This window comes from Salvelinus alpinus, chromosome 33, assembly GCF_045679555.1.
Source record: "Salvelinus alpinus chromosome 33, SLU_Salpinus.1, whole genome shotgun sequence".
Taxonomy (NCBI): Eukaryota; Metazoa; Chordata; class Actinopteri; order Salmoniformes; family Salmonidae; genus Salvelinus; species Salvelinus alpinus.
The window spans coordinates 30,583,633-30,604,017 of NC_092118.1; the positions used below are offsets into that span (position 1 = coordinate 30,583,633).

General features: G+C 44.9%; 1 protein-coding gene across 1 annotated transcript; it reads left to right on the forward strand.

The window, feature by feature from the left end:
- Positions 1 to 8,952: 8,952 nt before the first annotated feature.
- LOC139563182 (uncharacterized) lies at positions 8,953 to 15,178 on the forward strand. Its single transcript, XM_071381519.1, has 4 exons — positions 8,953 to 9,243; positions 11,545 to 11,785; positions 12,163 to 14,083; positions 14,782 to 15,178. The coding sequence occupies exons 1-4, from the start codon at positions 8,953 to 8,955 to the stop codon at positions 15,176 to 15,178; spliced, it is 2,850 nt and encodes a 949-aa protein (XP_071237620.1).
- The last annotated feature ends 5,207 nt before the right edge of the window (positions 15,179 to 20,385 follow it).

The window sequence follows — 20,385 nt, forward strand, 5'->3', positions numbered from 1 at the left end:
GAAGAAACATTCCATACTGTATTCTAGAAAATAGAGAAGAAACATTCCATACTGTATTCTAGAACATAGAGAAGAAACATTCCATACTGTATTCTACAACATAGAGAAGAAACATTCCAAACTGTATTCTAGAACATAGAGAAGAAACATTTCATACTGTATTCTAGAACACAGAGAAGAAACATGCCGAACTGTATTCTAGAACATAGAGAAGGAACATCCCATGCTGTATTCTAGAACATGGAGAAGAAACATTCCATACTGTAGATTCTACAACGTAGAGAAGAAACATTCCATACTGTAGATTCTACCAAATAGACAACAAACATTCCATATTGTATTCTAGAACACAGAGAAGAAACATTCCAAACTGTATTCTAGAACATAGAGAAGAAACATGCCATACTGTAGATTCTACCACATAGAGAAGAAACATTCCATACTGTAGATTCTACAATATAGAGAAGAAACATCCCATACTGTATTCTAGAACACTAGAGAAGTAAACATTCCATACTGTATTCTAGAACACAGAGAATAAACATTCCAAACTGTATTCTAGAACATAGAGAAGAAACATTTCAATACTATAATTCTAGAACATAGAGAACTAAACATTGCCATACTATATTCTAGAACATGGAGTAGAAACATCCCATAATGTATTCTAGAACATAGAGAAGAAACATTCCATACTGTATTCTACAACATAGAGAAGAAACATTCCAAACTGTATTCTAGAACATAGAGAAGAAACATTTCAAACTATAATCTAGAACATAGAGAATAAACATGCCATACTATATTCTAGAACATGGAGTAGAAACATCCCATAATGTATTCTAGAACATAGAGAAGAAACATCCCATACTGTAGATTCTACCCCATAGAGAAGAAACATTCCAAACTGTATTCTAGAACATAGAGAAGAAACATTTCAAACTCTATTCTAGAACACAGATAATAAACATTCCAAACTCTATTCTAGAACATAGAGAAGAAACATTCCATATTGTATTCTACAACATAGAGAAGAAACATTCCAAACTGTATTCTAGAACATAGAGAAGAAACATTTCAACATGAAAGAAAACATACTGTATTCTAGAACATAGAGAAGAAACATTCCATACTGTAGATTCTACCCCATAGAGAAGAAACATTCCAAACTGTATTCTAGAACATAGAGAAGAAACATTTCAAACTGTATTCTAGAACACAGATAATAAACATTCCAAACTGTATTCTAGAACATAGAGAAGAAACATTCCATATTGTATTCTAGAACATAGAGAAGAAACATTCCATACTGTATTCTACAACATAGAGAAGAAACATTCCAAACTGTATTCTAGAACATAGAGAAGAAACATTTCATACTGTATTCTAGAACACAGAGAAGAAACATGCCGAACTGTATTCTAGAACATAGAGAAGGAACATTCCGAACTGTAGATTCTACAACGTAGAGAAGAAACATTCCATACTGTATTCTAGAACATAGAGAAGAAACATCCCATACTGTAGATTCTACCACATAGACAAGAAACTTTCAATACTGTATTCTAGAACACAGAGAAGAAACATTCCAAACTGTATTCTAGAACATAGAGAAGAAACATTCCATACTGTATTCTAGAACATAGAGAGTAAACATTTCAAACTGTATTCTAGAAGATGGAGAAGAAACATTCCATACTCTATTCTAGAACACAGAGAATAAACATTCCAAACTGTATTCTAGAACATAGAGAAGAAACATTTTAAACTGTATTCTAGAACACAGAGAAGAAACATTCCAAACTGTATTCTAGAACATAGAGAAGAAACATTCCATACTGTATTCTAGAACATAGAGAAGAAACATTTCAAACTGTATTCTAGAACATAGAGAATAAACATTCCATACTGTATTCTAGAACATAGAGAAGAAACATTCCATATTGTATTCTAGAACATAGAGAAGAAACATTCCATATTGTATTCTAGAACATAGAGAAGAAACATTCCATACTGTATTCTACAACATAGAGAAGAAACATTTCAAACTGTATTCTAGAACATAGAGAATAAACATGCCGAACTGTATTCTAGAACATAGAGAAGGAAAATCCCATGCTGTATTCTAGAACATGGAGAAGAAACATTCCATACTGTAGATTCTACAACGTAGAGAAGAAACATTCCATACTGTATTCTAGAACATAGAGAAGAAACATCCCATACTGTAGATTCTACCACATAGACAAGAAACATTCCATACTGTATTCTAGAACACAGAGAAGAAACATTCCATACTGTATTCTAGAACATAGAGAAGAAACATTCCATACTGTATTCTAGAACATAGAGAGTAAACATTTCATACTGTATTCTAGAAGATGGAGAAGAAACATTCCATACTGTATTCTAGAACACAGAGAATAAACATTCCAAACTGTATTCTAGAACATAGAGAAGAAACATTCCAAACTGTATTCTAGAACATAGAGAAGAAACATTTCAAACTGTATTCTAGAACATAGAGAAGAAACATTCCATACTGTATTCTAGAACATAGAGAAGAAACATTCCATACTGTATTCTAGAACATAGAGAAGAAACATCCCATACTGTATTCTAGAACATAGAGAAGAAACATTTCAAACTGTATTCTACAACATAGAGAAGAAACATTCCAAACTGTATTCTAGAACATAGAGAAGAAACATTTCAAACTGTATTCTAGAACATAGAGAATAAACATGCCATACTATATTCTAGAACATGGAGTAGAAACATCCCATAATGTATTCTAGAACATAGAGAAGAAACATCCCATACTGTAGATTCTACCCCATAGAGAAGAAACATTCCAAACTGTATTCTAGAACATAGAGAAGAAACATTTCATACTGTATTCTAGAACACAGAGAAGAAACATGCCGAACTGTATTCTAGAACATAGAGAAGAAACATGCCAAACTGTATTTTAGAACATAGAGAAGAAACATTTCAAACTGTATTCTAGAACATAGAGAATAAACATGCCATACTATATTCTAGAACATGGAGTAGAAACATTCCATATTGTATTCTAGAACATAGAGAAGAAACATTCCATACTGTATTCTAGAACATAGAGAATAAACATTCCATACTGTATTCTAGAACATGGAGTAGAAACATCCCATACTGTATTCTAGAACATAGAGAAGAAATATTCCATACTGTAGATTCTAGAGCAAAGATAATATAGGCCTCTAACAGTATTTGCTTTGGTTCGATCATTCACTTGTCTTCCAATGAGCTAGTGACTATAGTTAGGTTGTTATTACCACAGTATTCCCCTCTGCATGTTGATGGACCCTATTTACATGATGTGTTTGTGTTGATGATGTTGTTTTGAGAAATAGTAATGGATGATGGTAATGTCTCAGATTACCGCTCAGCATCCTCAAGCAGACAGACGTCTTGGCTCTTCATACAGACTCATAATTACATTCTAACATTTCTAATTCACTGTTAATGAACGGAGAATCATATTAGTAGTACCATCTCAACTCACAGCATTGTATTAGTGCATCTTTGTTGAATCAGAGAGGGGTTTGTAAGACGCTACTATATGATAATATATGATACTACTGTGTTAATATGCTAACCAGCAGTACATATTCAAACCAGCTGCTCCAGACTGACACAACATAGCCTGAGATACACAGCTCTGCTGGGCTGTAGGGAGTAACCACAGATAGTTCATTTATTTTTATACAGATTATTATTTCAGACTCTCAAACACAGACTTTTATGGCTGTGCCTGTTTTACCAGGTTTGTACCATGAGTAATGTTTAATGTTCTGGGTTTAATAATAAGTAACATTACTGTTTATGATCTTTGTACTGAGGGAAACAGGGAGAAATATAGATTATCAGCTAAATCATTACACACTCTGGCTTTTTTTTACAGACATATGAACAGAAATACATATAATACTGTGATTATACAGTGGAATTATACAATTATACAAATGATATTCACCAAGGGGGAATAAAGTAGAGTTGTGTTATGAAAATGCACCACTGTAGACACCGAAGGAAAATTTAACTAACGCCCCTGTTATTATTCAAGCTTAATATGTTTCAGAACTGAGTCAAGATCAACTGAGTCAAGATCAAAGCATCAGGGTTTTTTCATGTCTAAAGTCATGATTAAATAGTCTTTGTTGCATCACACCAGAGTTTTGGGCAACCAATCACAGCACTCCAATGGATAGCAAATGACATTGAGTCTGACACTTCAGACAAACGCAAGTTTAAGTCCCATGAACGCCAACGAGGGCTAGGACACAAACTGAGAGTTTTCATTAAAAATACATGTTTAAATCTCATGAACGCCAACGAGGGCTAGGACACAAACTGAGAGTTTTCATCCAAAAATACATGTTTAAATCTCATGAACGCCAACGAGTGCTAGGACACAAACTGAGAGTTTTCATCCAAAATACATGTTTAAATCTCATGAACGCCAACGAGGGCTAGGACACAAACTGAGAGTTTTCATCCAAAATACACGTTTAAATCTCATGAACGCCAACGAGGGCTAGGACACAAACTGAGAGTTTTCATCAAAAATACATGTTTAAATGGCTAAATCATTTAACAGTGCACAAGGAGGACTTGCTACGGTGATTCCAGAAATGCAGAGCCTGCTGATGGACTATTTTTCCAATCCAAAATGATACTTTTGTTAGTGTTTGCTATCGCAGCTGGTTAGTTAGCTCTCAGTCTCATTGACCACCAAACATTGCTGATGTTAGCGAGCCAGCCACCTAATACAGTATAACTTATTTTCTGTATGCTAGCTAGTTAGGTTAGTAATGTTAAGAATACAGCTCCCATCTGCTGTCGCCATCAGGATACGATTTGAGAGCACTAGTTAGCTCCAAAAGGGGTTTAGGCTTTGACTGCATGCTGACAGTTACTTCAGAGCCATACACTACAAACAGACTTTTACCAGGTTCCAATTAAGCAATTGTAATGACAGTCCACCATGACATACCTAAGAGTTTCCTGATTAGCAAGGGGTAGTCTGTGCTTAATTTCATTGTGAATGAGAAACACAGCTTGAGATCATAGTCAGGGGATTTAGCCTGTGTTTGAATTGGGCTTCCCTGGAAAATGTTGTCCAAGGTTGCAACAGTAACCAAGGGGGGTGGGGCTTAGCAAAGGGTGAATTCAGAGCATGACAATTAGTTCTGTTCTCTTTAGTCTCTTGTACTAAGAAACTATGTGTTCTAATAAAACCATTCTAAACAATAAGGCTGTGTCGCAAAGGGCACCCTATTCTCTGGCCTACAAAGTGCACAACATTTGAGCAGAGCTGTATGGGCCCTGGTCAAATTGGCCCTGGTCAGAAGTGGTATAGGGATTAGGGTGCCGTTTGGGACACAGTTAAGAGTTAAGTTCATGTAGAACTTCTGGTTTCATGTTTCAAGTTTTAATGTCATGTGCACAAGTACAGTGAAATGCCTTTCCTGCAAGCTCTAACCCCAACAATGCAGTAATCAACGTAATACAAAAAATAACATAAGGTAGGACAAAAACACACAAGAAATAAAAATAAGAAATTTGAACACAAGAAAGTAAGTAAGCATACACTATACTGGGTCAGTCAGTTCCAGCACCATATTTACATTGCGCTAGAGGTGACTAGGCATCAGGATGAGAAACAGGGTAGCAGGGTAGAGGCAGCGTATATGATGTATATGATGACTGCAACTGAGTGTGTGTGTGCGTAGAGTCAGTTTAAATGTGTGTGTGTGTCTGTGTAGAGTCAGTTTAAATGTGTGTGTGTGTGTCTGTGTAGAGTCAGTTTAAATGTGTGTGTGTGTGTCTGTGTAGAGTCAGTTTAAATGTGTGTGTGTGTGTGTGTGTAGAGTCAGTTTAAACGTGTGTGTGTCTGTGTAGAGTCAGTTTAAACGTGTGTGTTATGTGTAGCTGAGCAGATGAAGGAAGGATTTGTAGAGCTGGCAGTACAGACGTTTTCCGATAACTCAAACTCGTTGTTTCCTAGTGTTGCTCTTGCTTAGTAAAAGGACCTGTGTCGTGTAGTAGAACCTGACACAGCACAATCCCCACCCTGACAGTGCTGCATTCCCCTAACACAGGGTTCCTATTGGTTCCAGTCCGTCGGCCATGCCTTGTTTCCTGGAGTCTGCTTCAGTAGCAGAGCGAATGGGCTGATATATTCCAGGATCTAAGGAAGAATTTATATTTGTACAGGTTGTTTTTTGAAAAACAAAATAGTATTTTTCAGAAGGTGTGTCAGATGTGAGCAGCCAATGTGACATAACACTAAGCTAGGGGTGTCACCCTCTGTTTAGAGGTCAGAACCGAGGGACATAACACAACTCTCCTCTCTGTCTCTCTCTCTCTCTTCTCTCTCTCTCTGTCCTCTCCCTTTATCATCCTCCTCCTTTCTCATAGAGTGAACATGATGGAGGAGGGAAATAGAGTGAACATGATGGAGGAGGGAAATAGAGTGGACATGATGGAGGAGGGAAATAGAGTGAACATGATGGAGGAGGGAAATAGAGTGAACATGATGGAGGAGGGATAGAGCGTGAACATGATGGAGGAGGGAAATAGAGTGAACATGATGGAGGAGGGAAATAGAGTGAACATGGTGGAGGAGGGAAATAGAGTGAACATGGTGGAGGAGGGAAATAGAGTGAACATGATGGAGGAGGGATAGAGCGTGAACATGATGGAGGAGGGAAATAGAGTGAACATGATGGAGGAGGGAAATAGAGTGAACATGATGGAGGAGGGAAATAGAGTGAACATGATGGAGGAGGGAAATAGAGTGAACATGATGGAGGAGGGATAGAGCGTGAACATGATGGAGGAGGGAAATAGAGTGAACATGATGGAGGAGGGAAATAGAGTGAACATGGTGGAGGAGGGAAATAGAGTGAACATGATGGAGGAGGGAAATATAGTGAACATGATGGAGGAGGGAAATAGAGTGAACATGATGGAGGAGGGAAATAGAGTGAACATGATGGAGGAGGGAAATAGAGTGAACATGATGGAGGAGGGAAATAGAGTGAACATGATGGAGGAGGGAAATAGAGTGAACATGATGGAGGAGGGAAATAGAGTGAACATGATGGAGGAGGGAAATAGAGTGAACATGATGGAGGAGGGAAATAGAGTGGACATGATGGAGGAGGGATAGAGAGTGAACATGATGGAGGATGGAAATATAGTGAACATGATGGAGGAGGGAAATAGAGTGAACATGATGGAGGAGGGAAATAGAGTGAACATGATGGAGGAGGGAAATAGAGTGAACATGATGGAGGAGGGAAATAGAGTGAACATGATGGAGGAGGGATAGAGAGTGAACATGATGGAGGATGGAAATAGAGTGAACATGATGGAGGAGGGAAATAGAGTGAACATGATGGAGGAGGGAAATAGAGTGAACATGATGGAGGAGGGAAATAGAGTGAACATGATGGAGGAGGGAAATATAGTGAACATGATGGAGGAGGGATAGAGAGTGAACATGATGGAGGAGGGAAATAGAGTGAACATGATGGAGGAGGGAAATAGAGTGAACATGATGGAGGAGGGAAATAGAGTGAACATGATGGAGGAGGGAAATAGAGTGAACATGATGGAGGAGGGAAATAGAGTGAACATGATGGAGGAGGGATAGAGAGTGAACATGATGGAGGAGGGAAATAGAGTGAACATGATGGAAGAGGGAAATAGAGTGAACATGATGGAGGAGGGAAATAGAGTGAACATGATGGAGGAGGGATAGAGCGTGAACATGATGGAGGAGGGAAATAGAGTGAACATGATGGAGGAGGGATAGAGAGTGAACATGATGGAGGAAGGAAATAGAGTGAACATGATGGAGGAGGGAAATACAGTGAACATGATGGAGGAGGGAAATAGAGTGAACATGATGGAGGAGGGATAGAGAGTGAACATGATGGAGGAGGGAAATAGAGTGGACATGATGGAGGATGGAAATAGAGTGAACATGATGGAGGAGGGAAATAGAGTGAACATGATGGAGGAGGGAAATAGAGTGAACATGATGGAGGAGGGAAATAGAGTGAACATGATGGAGGAGGGAAATATAGTGAACATGATGGAGGAGGGATAGAGAGTGAACATGATGGAGGAGGGAAATAGAGTGAACATGATGGAGGAGGGAAATAGAGTGAACATGATGGAGGAGGGATAGAGAGTGAACATGATGGAGGAGGGAAATAGAGTGAACATGATGGAGGAGGGAAATAGAGTGAACATGATGGAGGAGGGATAGAGCGTGAACATGATGGAGGAGGAAAATAGAGTGAACATGATGGAGGAAGGAAATAGAGTGAACATGATGGAAGAGGGAAATAGAGTGAACATGATGGAGGAGGGAAATAGAGTGAACATGATGGAGGAGGGATAGAGCGTGAACATGATGGAGGAGGAAAATAGAGTGAACATGATGGAGGAGGGATAGAGAGTGAACATGATGGAGGAAGGAAATAGAGTGAACATGATGGAGGAGGGAAATAGAGTGAACATGATGGAGGAGGGAAATAGAGTGAACATGGTGGAGGAGGGATAGAGAGTGAACACGATGGAGGAGGGAAATACAGTGAACATGATGGAGGAGGGAAATAGAGTGAACATGATGGAGGAGGGATAGAGAGTGAACATGATGGAGGAGGAAAATAGAATGAACATGATGGAGGAGGGATAGAGTGGACATGATGGAGGAGGGAAATAGAGTGAACATGATGGAGGAGGGAAATAGAGTGAACATGATGGAGGAGGGAAATAGAATGAACATGATGGAGGAGGGATAGAGTGAACATGATGGAGGAGGGAAATAGAGTGAACATGATGGAGGATGGAAATAGAGTGAACATGATGGAGGAGGGATAAAGAGTGAACATGATGGAGGAGGGAAATAGAGTGAACATGATGGAGGAGGGAAATAGAGTGAACATGATGGAGGATGGAAATAGAGTTGACATGATGGAGGAGGGAAATAGAGTGAACATGATGGAGGAGGGAAATAGAGTGAACATGATGGAGGAGGGAAATATAGTGGACATGATGGAGGAGGGAAATAGAGTGAACATGATGGAGGAGGGAAATAGAGTGAACATGATGGAGGATGGAAATAGAGTTGACATGATGGAGGAGGGAAATAGAGTGAACATGATGGAGGAGGGGAATAGAGTGAACATGATGGAGGAGGGAAATAGAGTGAACATGATGGAGGAGGGAAATAGAGTGAACATGATGGAGGAAGGAAATAGAGTGAACATGATGGAGGATGGAAATAGAGTGAACATGATGGAGGAGGGAAATAGAGTGAACATGATGGAGGAGGGAAATAGAGTGAACATGATGGAGGAGGGAAATAGAGTGGACATGATGGAGGAGGGAAATAGAGTGAACATGGTGGAGAGGGAAATAGAGTGAACATGATGGAGGAGGGAAATAGAGTGAACATGATGGAGGAGGGAAATAGAGTGAACATGATGGAGGAGGGAAATAGAGTGGACATGATGGAGGAGGGAAATAGAGTGAACATGATGGAGGAGGGAAATAGAGTGAACATGATGGAGGAGGGAAATAGAGTGAACATGATGGAGGAGGGAAATAGAGTGAACATGATGGAGGAGGGAAATAGAGTGAACATGATGGAGGAGGGAAATAGAGTGGACATGATGGAGGAGGGAAATAGAGTGAACATGATGGAGGAGGGAAATTGAGTGAGCATGATGGAGGAAGGAAATAGAGTGGGCTACTGTCCTTCTCCATGCAGAAATAAGACACACAAGATAAAGAGATAGAGTTTCCTCTGGTGAGGTTTAGAAGCGCAGGTCTTACTTGAGGTGAATTATAATGCTACGTGTTTTATAATGCCTTTGTCCTTTGTGGTGAGAGAGAGAGAGAGAGAGAGAGAGAGAGAGAGAGAGAGAGAGAGAGAGAGAGAGAGAGAGAGAGAGAGAGAGAGAGAGAGAGAGAGAGAGAGAGAGAGAGAGAGAGAGAGAGAGAGAGAGAGAGAGAGAGAGAGAGAGAGAGAGAGAGAGAGAGAGAGAGAGAGAGAGAGAGAGAGAGAGCCCGTGGGCTGTAGATTTCCCCTGTGTCTCACCAGTGAATCATTTCCTGCTAAAATATACCGTAGCCTTGACTACTGAAACTGTGCCACGGTGCCGAGGACGGAGGGCTAATGTGAATGTTGATTACACATCATTTCTAACCACATCACATTATTATAAATATTTCTACATGTAAATGAACTGCTTACACTGCACTAATGTACAGTAGCCCAGTGGTTTCAGTACTGAATGAGGGTATATCTGGGTTTGTGATAGGGTAACACAGTTGAACTAAGCTCATGAAGCAGTTATAAGTTATATTCCTCAAGAATCAATCGCTATTCATCATTCATTTCAAAGTCCAAAAATGGATGTCCCATTGGCAGATTGCCCCTTTAAAGCTTACGATAATGCATGTGAACTGCTTGCAGTGCAGTACTGTCTCCTAGTGCTTCCAATAAAATATGGTATTCCTCCTCCTCTGTGTAAAGCTATAGTGTCAGTAGTTGACTGTGATATGTGGTTGTCTCACCGAGTTAAGATAAATGCACTGTAATTCACTATGGATAAACGTCTGCTAGATTTCTAAAATGTAAATGTAAGTGACTGTGTGTGTCACGCCCTGACCTTAGAGAGCTTTTTATGTCTCTATTTTGGTTTGGTCAGGGTGTGATTTGGGTGGGCATTCTATGTTCATTTTTCTATGTGTAGTATTTCTTTGTTTTGGCCGGGTATGGTTCTCAATCAGGGACAGCTGTCTATCGATGTCTCTGATTGGGAACCATACTTATGTAACATTTTCCCACCTGTGTTTTGTGGGTAGTTGTTTTCTGTTTAGTGTTCAGCACCTGACAGGACTGTTTCGGTTCAGTTTCTCACTTTGTTATTTTGTTCTAGTGTTCAGCGTAATTAAAAATCATGAACACTTACCACGCTGCGCTTTGGTCCGATCCTTCTTCATCCGACGACCGTTACAGTGTGTGATTGTGTGTGTGTGTGTGTGTGTGTGTGTGTGTGTGTGTGTGTGTGTGTGTGTGCTTGTGTGTGTGCGTGTGCGTGTGTGTTTTTGTCTGTGTGTGTGTGTGCGCGTGTGTGTGTGCGTGTGCGTGTTTGTGTGTGTGTGTGTGTGCGTGTGCGTGTGCATGCGTGTGTGCTTGTGTGTGTGTGCGTGTGCGTGTGTGTTTTTGTCTGTGTGTGTGTGTGTGCGTGTGTGTGTGCGTGTGCGTGTTTGTGTGTGTGTGTGTGTGTGCGTGTGCGTGTGTGTGTGTGTGTGGGGGGGGGTTGGTTGGTTCTTCTATCCCTGTGGGGATCAGCCTGTGTCTAGTAAGGTAGCAGGCCTGAAGTGAAGCCTTTGATCAGTCAGTCTGGCAGGGAGCACAACCCTCCACCTGCTCTTAGATCATCACTAAACACTCCATCCATCTGGCTGCAGGTTAGAAGCAGCCCTTTGATACAGATGGGGCATGTAGCTACACACCCTCCTCAGCTATACACCCTCCTCAGCTACACACCCTCCTCAGCTACACACCCTCCTCAGCTACACACCCTCCTCAACTACAGACCCTCCCCAGTTATACACCCTCCCCAGCTGTACACCTTCCCCAGTTACACACTCTCCCCAGCTATACTCCCTTTCCAGCTAATGACCCTCCCCAGCTCCACACACTCCCCAGGTACACACCCTCCCCAGATGTACACCCTCTCCATTTACACACCCTTCCCAGCTACCCCCCCCCCCCAGCTACACACCCTCTCCAGCTACACTCCCTCTCCAGCTACACACCCTCTCCAGCTACACACCCTCCCCAGCTACCCTCCCCCCCCTCAGCTACACACCCTCTCCAGCTACAGTCCCTCTCCAGTTACACACCCTCTCCAGCTACAGTCCCTCTCCAGTTACACACCCTCTCCAGCTGCAGTCCCTCTCCAGCTACAGTCCCTCTCCAGCTACACTCCCTCTCCAGCTACACACCCTTCCCAGCTACCCCCCCCCCCCCAGCTACCCACCCTCTCCAGCTACACTCCCTCTCCAGCTACACACCCTCTCCAGCTACAGTCCCTCTCCAGTTACACACCCTCTCCAGCTGCAGTCCCTCTCCAGCTACACTCCCTCTCCAGCTACACTCCCTCTCCAGCTACACACCCTTCCCAGCTACCCCCCCCCCCCCCAGCTACACACCCTCTCCAGCTACACTCCCTCTCCAGCTACAGTCCCCCCCAGCTATACACCCTCTCCAGCTACACTCCCTCTCCAGCTACACACCCTCTCCAGCTACAGTCCCTCTCCAGTTACACACCCTCTCCAGCTGCAGTCCCTCTCCAGCTACACTCACTCTCCAGCTACACACCCTCTCCAGCTACACCCCCTTCCCAGCTACCCCCCACCCCCAGCTACACACCCTCTCCAGCTACACTCCCTCTCAGGCTACACACCCTCTCCAGCTACAGTTCCTCTCCAGCTACACTCCCTCTCAGGCTACACACCCTCTCCAGCTACACTCCCTCTCCAGCTACACACCCTCTCCAGCTACACCCCCTTCCCAGCTACCCCCCACCCCCAGCTACACACCCTCTCCAGCTACACTCCCTCTCAGGCTACACACCCTCTCCAGCTACAGTTCCTCTCCAGCTACACACCTTCTCCAGTTACACACCCTCTCCAGCTACACTCCCTCTCCAGCTACAGTCCCTCTCCAGCTACAGTCCCTCTCCAGTTACACACCCTCTCCAGCTAAAAACCCTCTCCAGCTACAGTCCCTCTCCAGTTACACTCCCTCTCCAGCTACACACCCTCTCCAAGTACAGTCCCTCTCCAGTTACACACCCTCTCCAGTTACACACCCTCTCCAGCTACACACCCTCTCCAGTTACACACCCTCTCCAGCTACACTCCCTCTCCAGCTACAGTCCCTCTCCAGCTACAGTCCCTCTCCAGCTACACACCCTCTCCAGCTACACACCCTCTCCAGCTACAGTCCCTCTCCAGTTACACACCCTCTCCAGCTACACTCCCTCTCCAGATACAGTCCCTCTCCAGCTACAGTCCCTCTCCAGTTACACACCCTCTCCAGCTACACACCCTCTCCAGCTACACACCCTCTCCAGCTACAGTCCCTCTCCAGTTACACACCCTCTCCAGCTACACACCCTCTCCAGCTACACACCCTCTCCAGCTACAGTCCCTCTCCAGTTACACTCCCTCTCCAGCTACACACCCTCTCCAGCTACACTCCCTCTCCAGCTACACACCCTCTCCAGCTACACACCCTCTCCAGCTACACACCCTCTCCAGCTACACACCCTCTCCAGTTACACACCCTCTCCAGCTACACTCCCTCTCCAGCTGCAGTCCCTCTCCAGCTACACACCCCCTCCAGCTACAGTCCCTCTCCAGTTACACTCCTTCTCCAGCTACACACCCTCTCCAGTTACACACCTTCTCCAGCTACAGTCCCTCTCCAGCTACAGTCCCTCTCCAGCTACATACTCTCTCCAGCTACACTCCCTCTCCAGCTGCAGTCCCTCTCCAGCTACACACCCCCTCCAGCTACAGTCCCTCTCCAGTTACACTCCTTCTCCAGCTACACACCCTCTCCAGTTACACACCTTCTCCAGCTACAGTCCCTCTCCAGCTACAGTCCCTCTCCAGCTACATACTCTCTCCAGCTACACTCCCTCTCCAGCTACACACCCTCTCCAGCTACACTCCCTCTCCAGATACAGTCCCTCTCCAGCTACAGTCCCTCTCCAGTTACACACCCTCTCCAGCTACACACCCTCTCCAGCTACACACCCTCTCCAGCTACAGTCCCTCTCCAGTTACACTCCCTCTCCAGCTACACACCCTCTCCAGCTACACACCCTCTCCAGTTACACACCCTCTCCAGCTACACACCCTCTCCAGTTACACACCCTCTCCAGCTACACACCCTCTCCAGCTACACACCCTCTCCAGCTACAGTCCCTCTCCAGTTACACTCCCTCTCCAGCTACACACCCTCTCCAGCTACACTCCCTCTCCAGCTACACACCCTCTCCAGCTACACACCCTCTCCAGCTACACACCCTCTCCAGCTACACACCCTCTCCAGTTACACACCCTCTCCAGCTACACACCCTCTCCAGTTACACACCCTCTCCAGCTACACACCCTCTCCAGCTACACACCCTCTCCAGCTACACACCCTCTCCAGTTACACACCCTCTCCAGCTACACACCCTCTCCAGTTACACACCCTCTCCAGCTACACACCCTCTCCAGCTACAGTCCCTCTCCAGTTACACTCCCTCTCCAGCTACACACCCTCTCCAGCTACACACCCTCTCCAGTTACACTCCCTCTCCAGCTACACACCCTCTCCAGCTACACACCCTCTCCAGCTACACACCCTCTCCAGCTACACACCCTCTCCAGTTACACACCCTCTCCAGCTACACACCCTCTCCAGTTACACACCCTCTCCAGCTACACACCCTCTCCAGCTACACACCCTCTCCAGCTACAGTCCCTCTCCAGTTACACTCCTTCTCCAGCTACACACCCTCTCCAGCTACACACCCTCTCCAGTTACACTCCCTCTCCAGCTACACACCCTCTCCAGCTACACACCCTCTCCAGTTACACACCCTCTCCAGTTACACACCCTCTCCAGCTACACTCCCTCTCCAGCTACACACCCTCTCCAGCTACACACCCTCTCCAGTTACACACCCTCTCCAGCTACACTCCCTCTCCAGCTCCACACCCTCTCCAGATACAGTCCCTCTCCAGCTACATACTCTCTCCAGCTAAACTCCCTCTCCAGCTACACACCCTCTCCAGCTACACACCCTCTCCAGTTACACACCCTCTCCAGCTACACTCCCTCTCCAGCTACACACCCTCTCCAGATACAGTCCCTCTCCAGCTACACACCCTCTCCAGCTACACTCCCTCTCCAGATACAGTCCCTCTCCAGCTACATACTCTCTCCAGCTACACTCCCTCTCCAGCTACACACCCTCTCCAGCTACACTCCCTCTCCAGGGGGTTTATAGGTTCTCATATACATCTGCTGCTCAGCTAAATGTCCTGCTCACTTCCTATTATGATTTACACACAGAGATGGATCTGGCTTAGAGAGGAAAGAGGAGAGAGGGAGAGAGAGATAGAGAGAGAGAGAGGTGGTGAAGAGATGAAGAATGAGAAGCAGACATAGAGAACAAGCCATTCGCATGCACACACACACACACACACACACACACACACACACACACACACACACACACACACACACACACACACACACACACACACACACACACACACACACACACACACACACACACACACACACACACACACACACACACACACACACACACACACACACACAGGAAGAGGGTGTCTTTGCATTGGCACCCATGGTGAGAGCAGCATTAGCAGTCACTCCACACTGTCTTGAAGTAGAGACCAAGAGAGAGAGAGAGAGAGAGAGAGAGAGACACATAGAAGATAGAGAGACACAGAGAGAGAGAGAGAGAGAGAGAGACAGAGAGAGAGACACAGAGAGAGAGAGACACACAGAGAGAGAGAGACACACAGAGAGAGAGAGAGAGAGAGAGAGAGAGAGAGAGAGAGAGAGAGAGAGAGAGAGAGAGAGAGAGAGAGAGAGAGAGAGAGAGAGAGAGAGAGAGAGAGAGAGAGAGAGAGACGATACCCACTAATTATCAAAATCCAGAAAAGAGCCGTTAAATTCTACAACCACCTAAAAGGAAGCGATTCCCAAACCTTCCATAACAAAGCCATCACCTACAGAGAGATGAACCTGGAGAAGAGTCCCCTAAGCAAGCTGGTCCTAGGGCTCTGTTCACAAACACAAACCACAGAGCCCCAGGACAACAGCACAATTAGACCCAACCAAATCATGAGAAAACAAAAAGATAATTACTTGACACATTGGAAAGAATTAACAAAAAAACAGAGCAAACTAGAATGCTATTTGGCCCTAAACAGAGAGTACACAGTGGCAGAATACCTGACCACTGTGACTGACCCAAACTTAAGGAAAGCTTTGACTATGTACAGACTCAGTGAGCATAGCCTTGCTATTGAGAAAGGCCGCCGTAGGCAGACATGGCTCTCAAGAGAAGACAGGCTATGTGCACACTGCCCACAAAATGAGGTGGAAACTGAGCTGCACTTCCTAACCTCCTGCCCAATGTATGACCATATTAGAGAGACATATTTCCCTCAGATTACACAGATCCACAAAGAATTTGAAAACAAATCCAATTTTGATAAACTCCCATATCTACTGGGAGAAATTCCACAGTGTGCCATCACAGCAACAAGATTTGTGACCTGTTGCCACAAGAAAAGGGCAACCAGTGAAGAACAAACACCATTGTAAATACAACCCATATTTATGCTTATTTATTTTAACTTGTGTGCTTTAACCATTTGTACATTGTTACAACACTGTGTATATATAATATAACATTTGTAATGTCTTTATTGTTTTGAAACTTCTGTATGTGTAATGTTTATTGTTAATTTGTATTGTTTATTTCACTTTTGTATAATATCTACCTCACTTGCTTTGGCAATGTTAACACATGTTTCCCATGCCAATAAAGCCCCTTGAATTGAATTGAATTGAATTGACAGACAGACAGACAGACAGACAGACAGACAGACAGACAGACAGACAGACAGACAGACAGACAGACAGACAGACACAGAGAGTCAGACGGACAGAAACAGAGACACAGAGACAGAGACAGCTACAGAGACACAGAGACAGAGAGAGAGAGAGAGAGAGAGAGAGAGAGAGAGAGAGAGAGAGAGAGAGAGAGAGAGAGAGAGAGAGAGAGAGAGAGAGAGAGAGAGAGAGAGAGAGAGAGAGAGAGAGAGAGAGAGAGAGAGACAGAGAGAGAGAGCGAGAGAGAGAGAGAGACGAGAGAGAGAGAGAGAGAAACGACAGACAGACAGACAGACAGACAGACAGACAGACAGACAGACAGACAGACAGACAGACAGACAGACAGACAGACAGACAGACAGACAGAGACAGAGAGACAGAGAGACACAGAGACACAGAGACACAGAGACACAGAGAGAGAGAGAGAGACTTGGTGTGGGGTTGGGTTTCAGGCGATGCCAGCAGCCCTGTATAAAGGAGCCAGTGATCCAGACAGAGAAAGTTCATAGCAACGGTCCACAGAGAGACACGCTGCCAGGTCCATTCATGCAACCCAGCACTGCTCTCTGTTTCAACAGGACAGCATCATCTAGAACAACTAGCAGGAACAATAGAGGAACGGAGGAGTGGAGGGGAATGAGCTTCTCAACCAGTTGGAGAGTCTATGATGTGGACAGGAGGGAGGAGATGGAGGGAGGTGAGAGTTGGTAGGAACACACACACACACACGCACACACACACACGCACGCACGCACGCACGCACGCACGCACGCACACACACACACACACACACACACACACACACACACACAGTGAGCGGTAAGAATAACTTTACTTGCAGGTTATCTCATTAATCAAAGTGAATAACAGAGCCGCTGCCAAACCAGAGCTGGTACCTGTCATAAATATACATATCTGCCCCTGATTGTCAACATGCATAGTTGTCCAAGCCCCACAAATGCATACTCCCTCACACACACACACACACACACAACGACACACACACACACTCTACCAGTATCTCCAGCCTCTAAAAAAAAATAAAGATTTCCAGGTGTTCTTCAGTAACAGCTTCTATAGTAGAATGAAACTAAAACAACAAGCTCCCGCGCTCAGGTCTGTTCAACGCTGGTCCGACCAATCTGATTCCACGCTTCAAGACTGCTTCGATCACGCGGATTGGAATATGTTCCGCATTGCGTCCAACAACAACATTGAAGAATATGCTGATTCGGTGAGCGAGTTCATTAGGAAGTGCATTGACGATGTCGTACCCACAGCAACGATTAAAACATTCCCAAACCAGAAACCGTGGATTGACGGCAGCATTCGCGTGAAACTGAAAGCGCGAACCACTGCTTTTAACCAGGGCAAGGTGACCGGAAACATGACCGAATACAAACAGTGTAGCTATTCTCTCCGCAAGGCAATCAAACAGGCTAAGTCCCAGTACAGAGACAAAATAGAGTCGCAATTCAACAGCTCAGACACAAGAGGTATGTGGCAGGGTCTACAGTCTATCACGGATTACAAAAAGAAAACCAGCCCCGTCGCGGACCAGGATGTATTGCTCCCAGACAGGCTAAATAACTTTTTTGCCCGCTTTGAGGACAATACAGTGCCACTGACACGGCCCGCTACCAAAACCTGCGGGCTCTCCTTCACTGCAGCCGAGGTGAGTAAAACATTTAAACGTGTTAACCCTCGCAAGGCTGCAGGCCCAGACGGCATTCCCAGCCGCGTCCTCAGAGCATGCGCAGACCAGCTGGCTGGTGTGTTTACGGACATATTCAATCAATCCTTATCCCAGTCTGCTGTTCCCACATGCTTCAAGAGGGCCACCATTGTTCCTGTTCCCAAGAAAGCTAAGGTAACTGAGCTAAACGACTACCGCCCCGTAGCACTCACTTCCGTCATCATGAAGTGCTTTGAGAGACTAGTCAAGGACCATATCACCTCCACCCTACCGGACACCCTAGACCCACTCCAATTTGCTTACCGACCCAATAGGTCCACAGACGACGCAATCGCAACCACACTGCACACTGCCCTAACCCATCTGGACAAGAGGAATACCTATGTGAGAATGCTGTTCATCGACTACAGCTCAGCATTTAACACCATAGTACCCTCCAAACTCGTCATCAAGCTCGAGACCCTGGGTCTCGACCCCGCCCTGTGCAACTGGGTCCTGGACTTCCTGACGGGCCGCCCCCAGGTGGTGAGGGTAGGTAACAACATCTCCACCCCGCTGATCATCAACACTGGGGCCCCACAAGGGTGCGTTCTGAGCCCTCTCCTGTACTCCCTGTTCACCCACGACTGCGTGGCCATGCACGCCTCCAACTCAATCATCAAGTTTGCGGATGACACTACAGTGGTAGGCTTGATTACCAACAACGACGAGACGGCCTACAGGGAGGAGGTGAGGGCCCTCGGAGTGTGGTGTCAGGAAAATAACCTCACACTCAACGTCAACAAAACAAAGGAGATGATTGTGGACTTCAGGAAACAGCAGAGGGAGCACCCCCCTATCCACATCGACGGGTCAGTAGTGGAGAAGGTGGAAAGTTTTAAGTTCCTCGGTGTACACATCACGGACAAACTGAATTGGTCCACCCACACAGACAGCGTTGTGAAGAAGGCGCAGCAGCGCCTCTTCAACCTCAGGAGGCTGAAGAAATTCGGCTTGTCACCAAAAGCACTCACACACTTCTACAGATGCACAATCGAGAGCATCCTGTCGGGCTGTATCACCGCCTGGTACGGCAACTGCTCCGCCCACAACCGTAAGGCTCTCCAGAGGGTAGTGAGGTCTGCAGAACGCATCACCGGGGGCAAACTACCTGCCCTCCAGGACACCTACACCACCCGATGTCACAGGAAGAACATAAAGATCATCAAGGACAACAACCACCCAAGCCACTGCCTGTTCACCCCGCTATCATCCAGAAGGCGAGGTCAGTACAGGTGCATCAAAGCAGGGACCGAGAGACTGAAAAACAGCTTCTATCTCAAGGCCATCAGACTGTTAAACAGCCACCACTAACATTTAGCGGCCGCTGCCAACATACTGACTCAACTCCAGCCACTTTAAAAATGGGAATTGATGGAAATTATGTAAAAATGTACCACTAGCCACTTTAAACAATGCCACTTAATATAATGTTTACATACCCTACATTACCCATCTCATATGTATATGTATATACTGTACTCTATATCATCTACTGCATCTTGCCATCTTTATGTAATACATGTACCACTAGCCACTTTAAACTATGCCACTTTATGTTTACATACCCTACAGTACTCATCTCATATGTATATACCGTACTCTATACCATCTACTGCATCTTGCCTATGCCGTTCTGTACCATCACTCATTCATATATCTTTATGTACATATTCTTTATCCCTTTACACTTGTGTGTATAAGGTAGTAGTTGTGGAATTGTTAGGTTAGATTACTTGTTGTTATTACTGCATTGTCGGAACTAGAAGCACAAGCATTTCGCTACACTCGCATTAACATCTGCTAACCATGTGTATGTGACTAATAAAATTTGATTTGATTTGATTTGATTTGA

Coding starts and splice junctions, on each gene's coding strand:
- LOC139563182 (XM_071381519.1), top strand. CDS start 8,953: ATGATGGAGGAGGGAAATAGAGTGAACATGATGGAGGAGGGAAATAGA. Junction 11,786..12,162: donor CAGCTCCACACACTCCCCAG/GTACACACCCTC, acceptor CACCCTCTCCAG/CTACAGTCCCTCTCCAGTTA. Junction 14,084..14,781: donor CCAGCTACAGTCCCTCTCCA/GTTACACTCCCT, acceptor CTCCCTCTCCAG/CTACACACCCTCTCCAGCTA.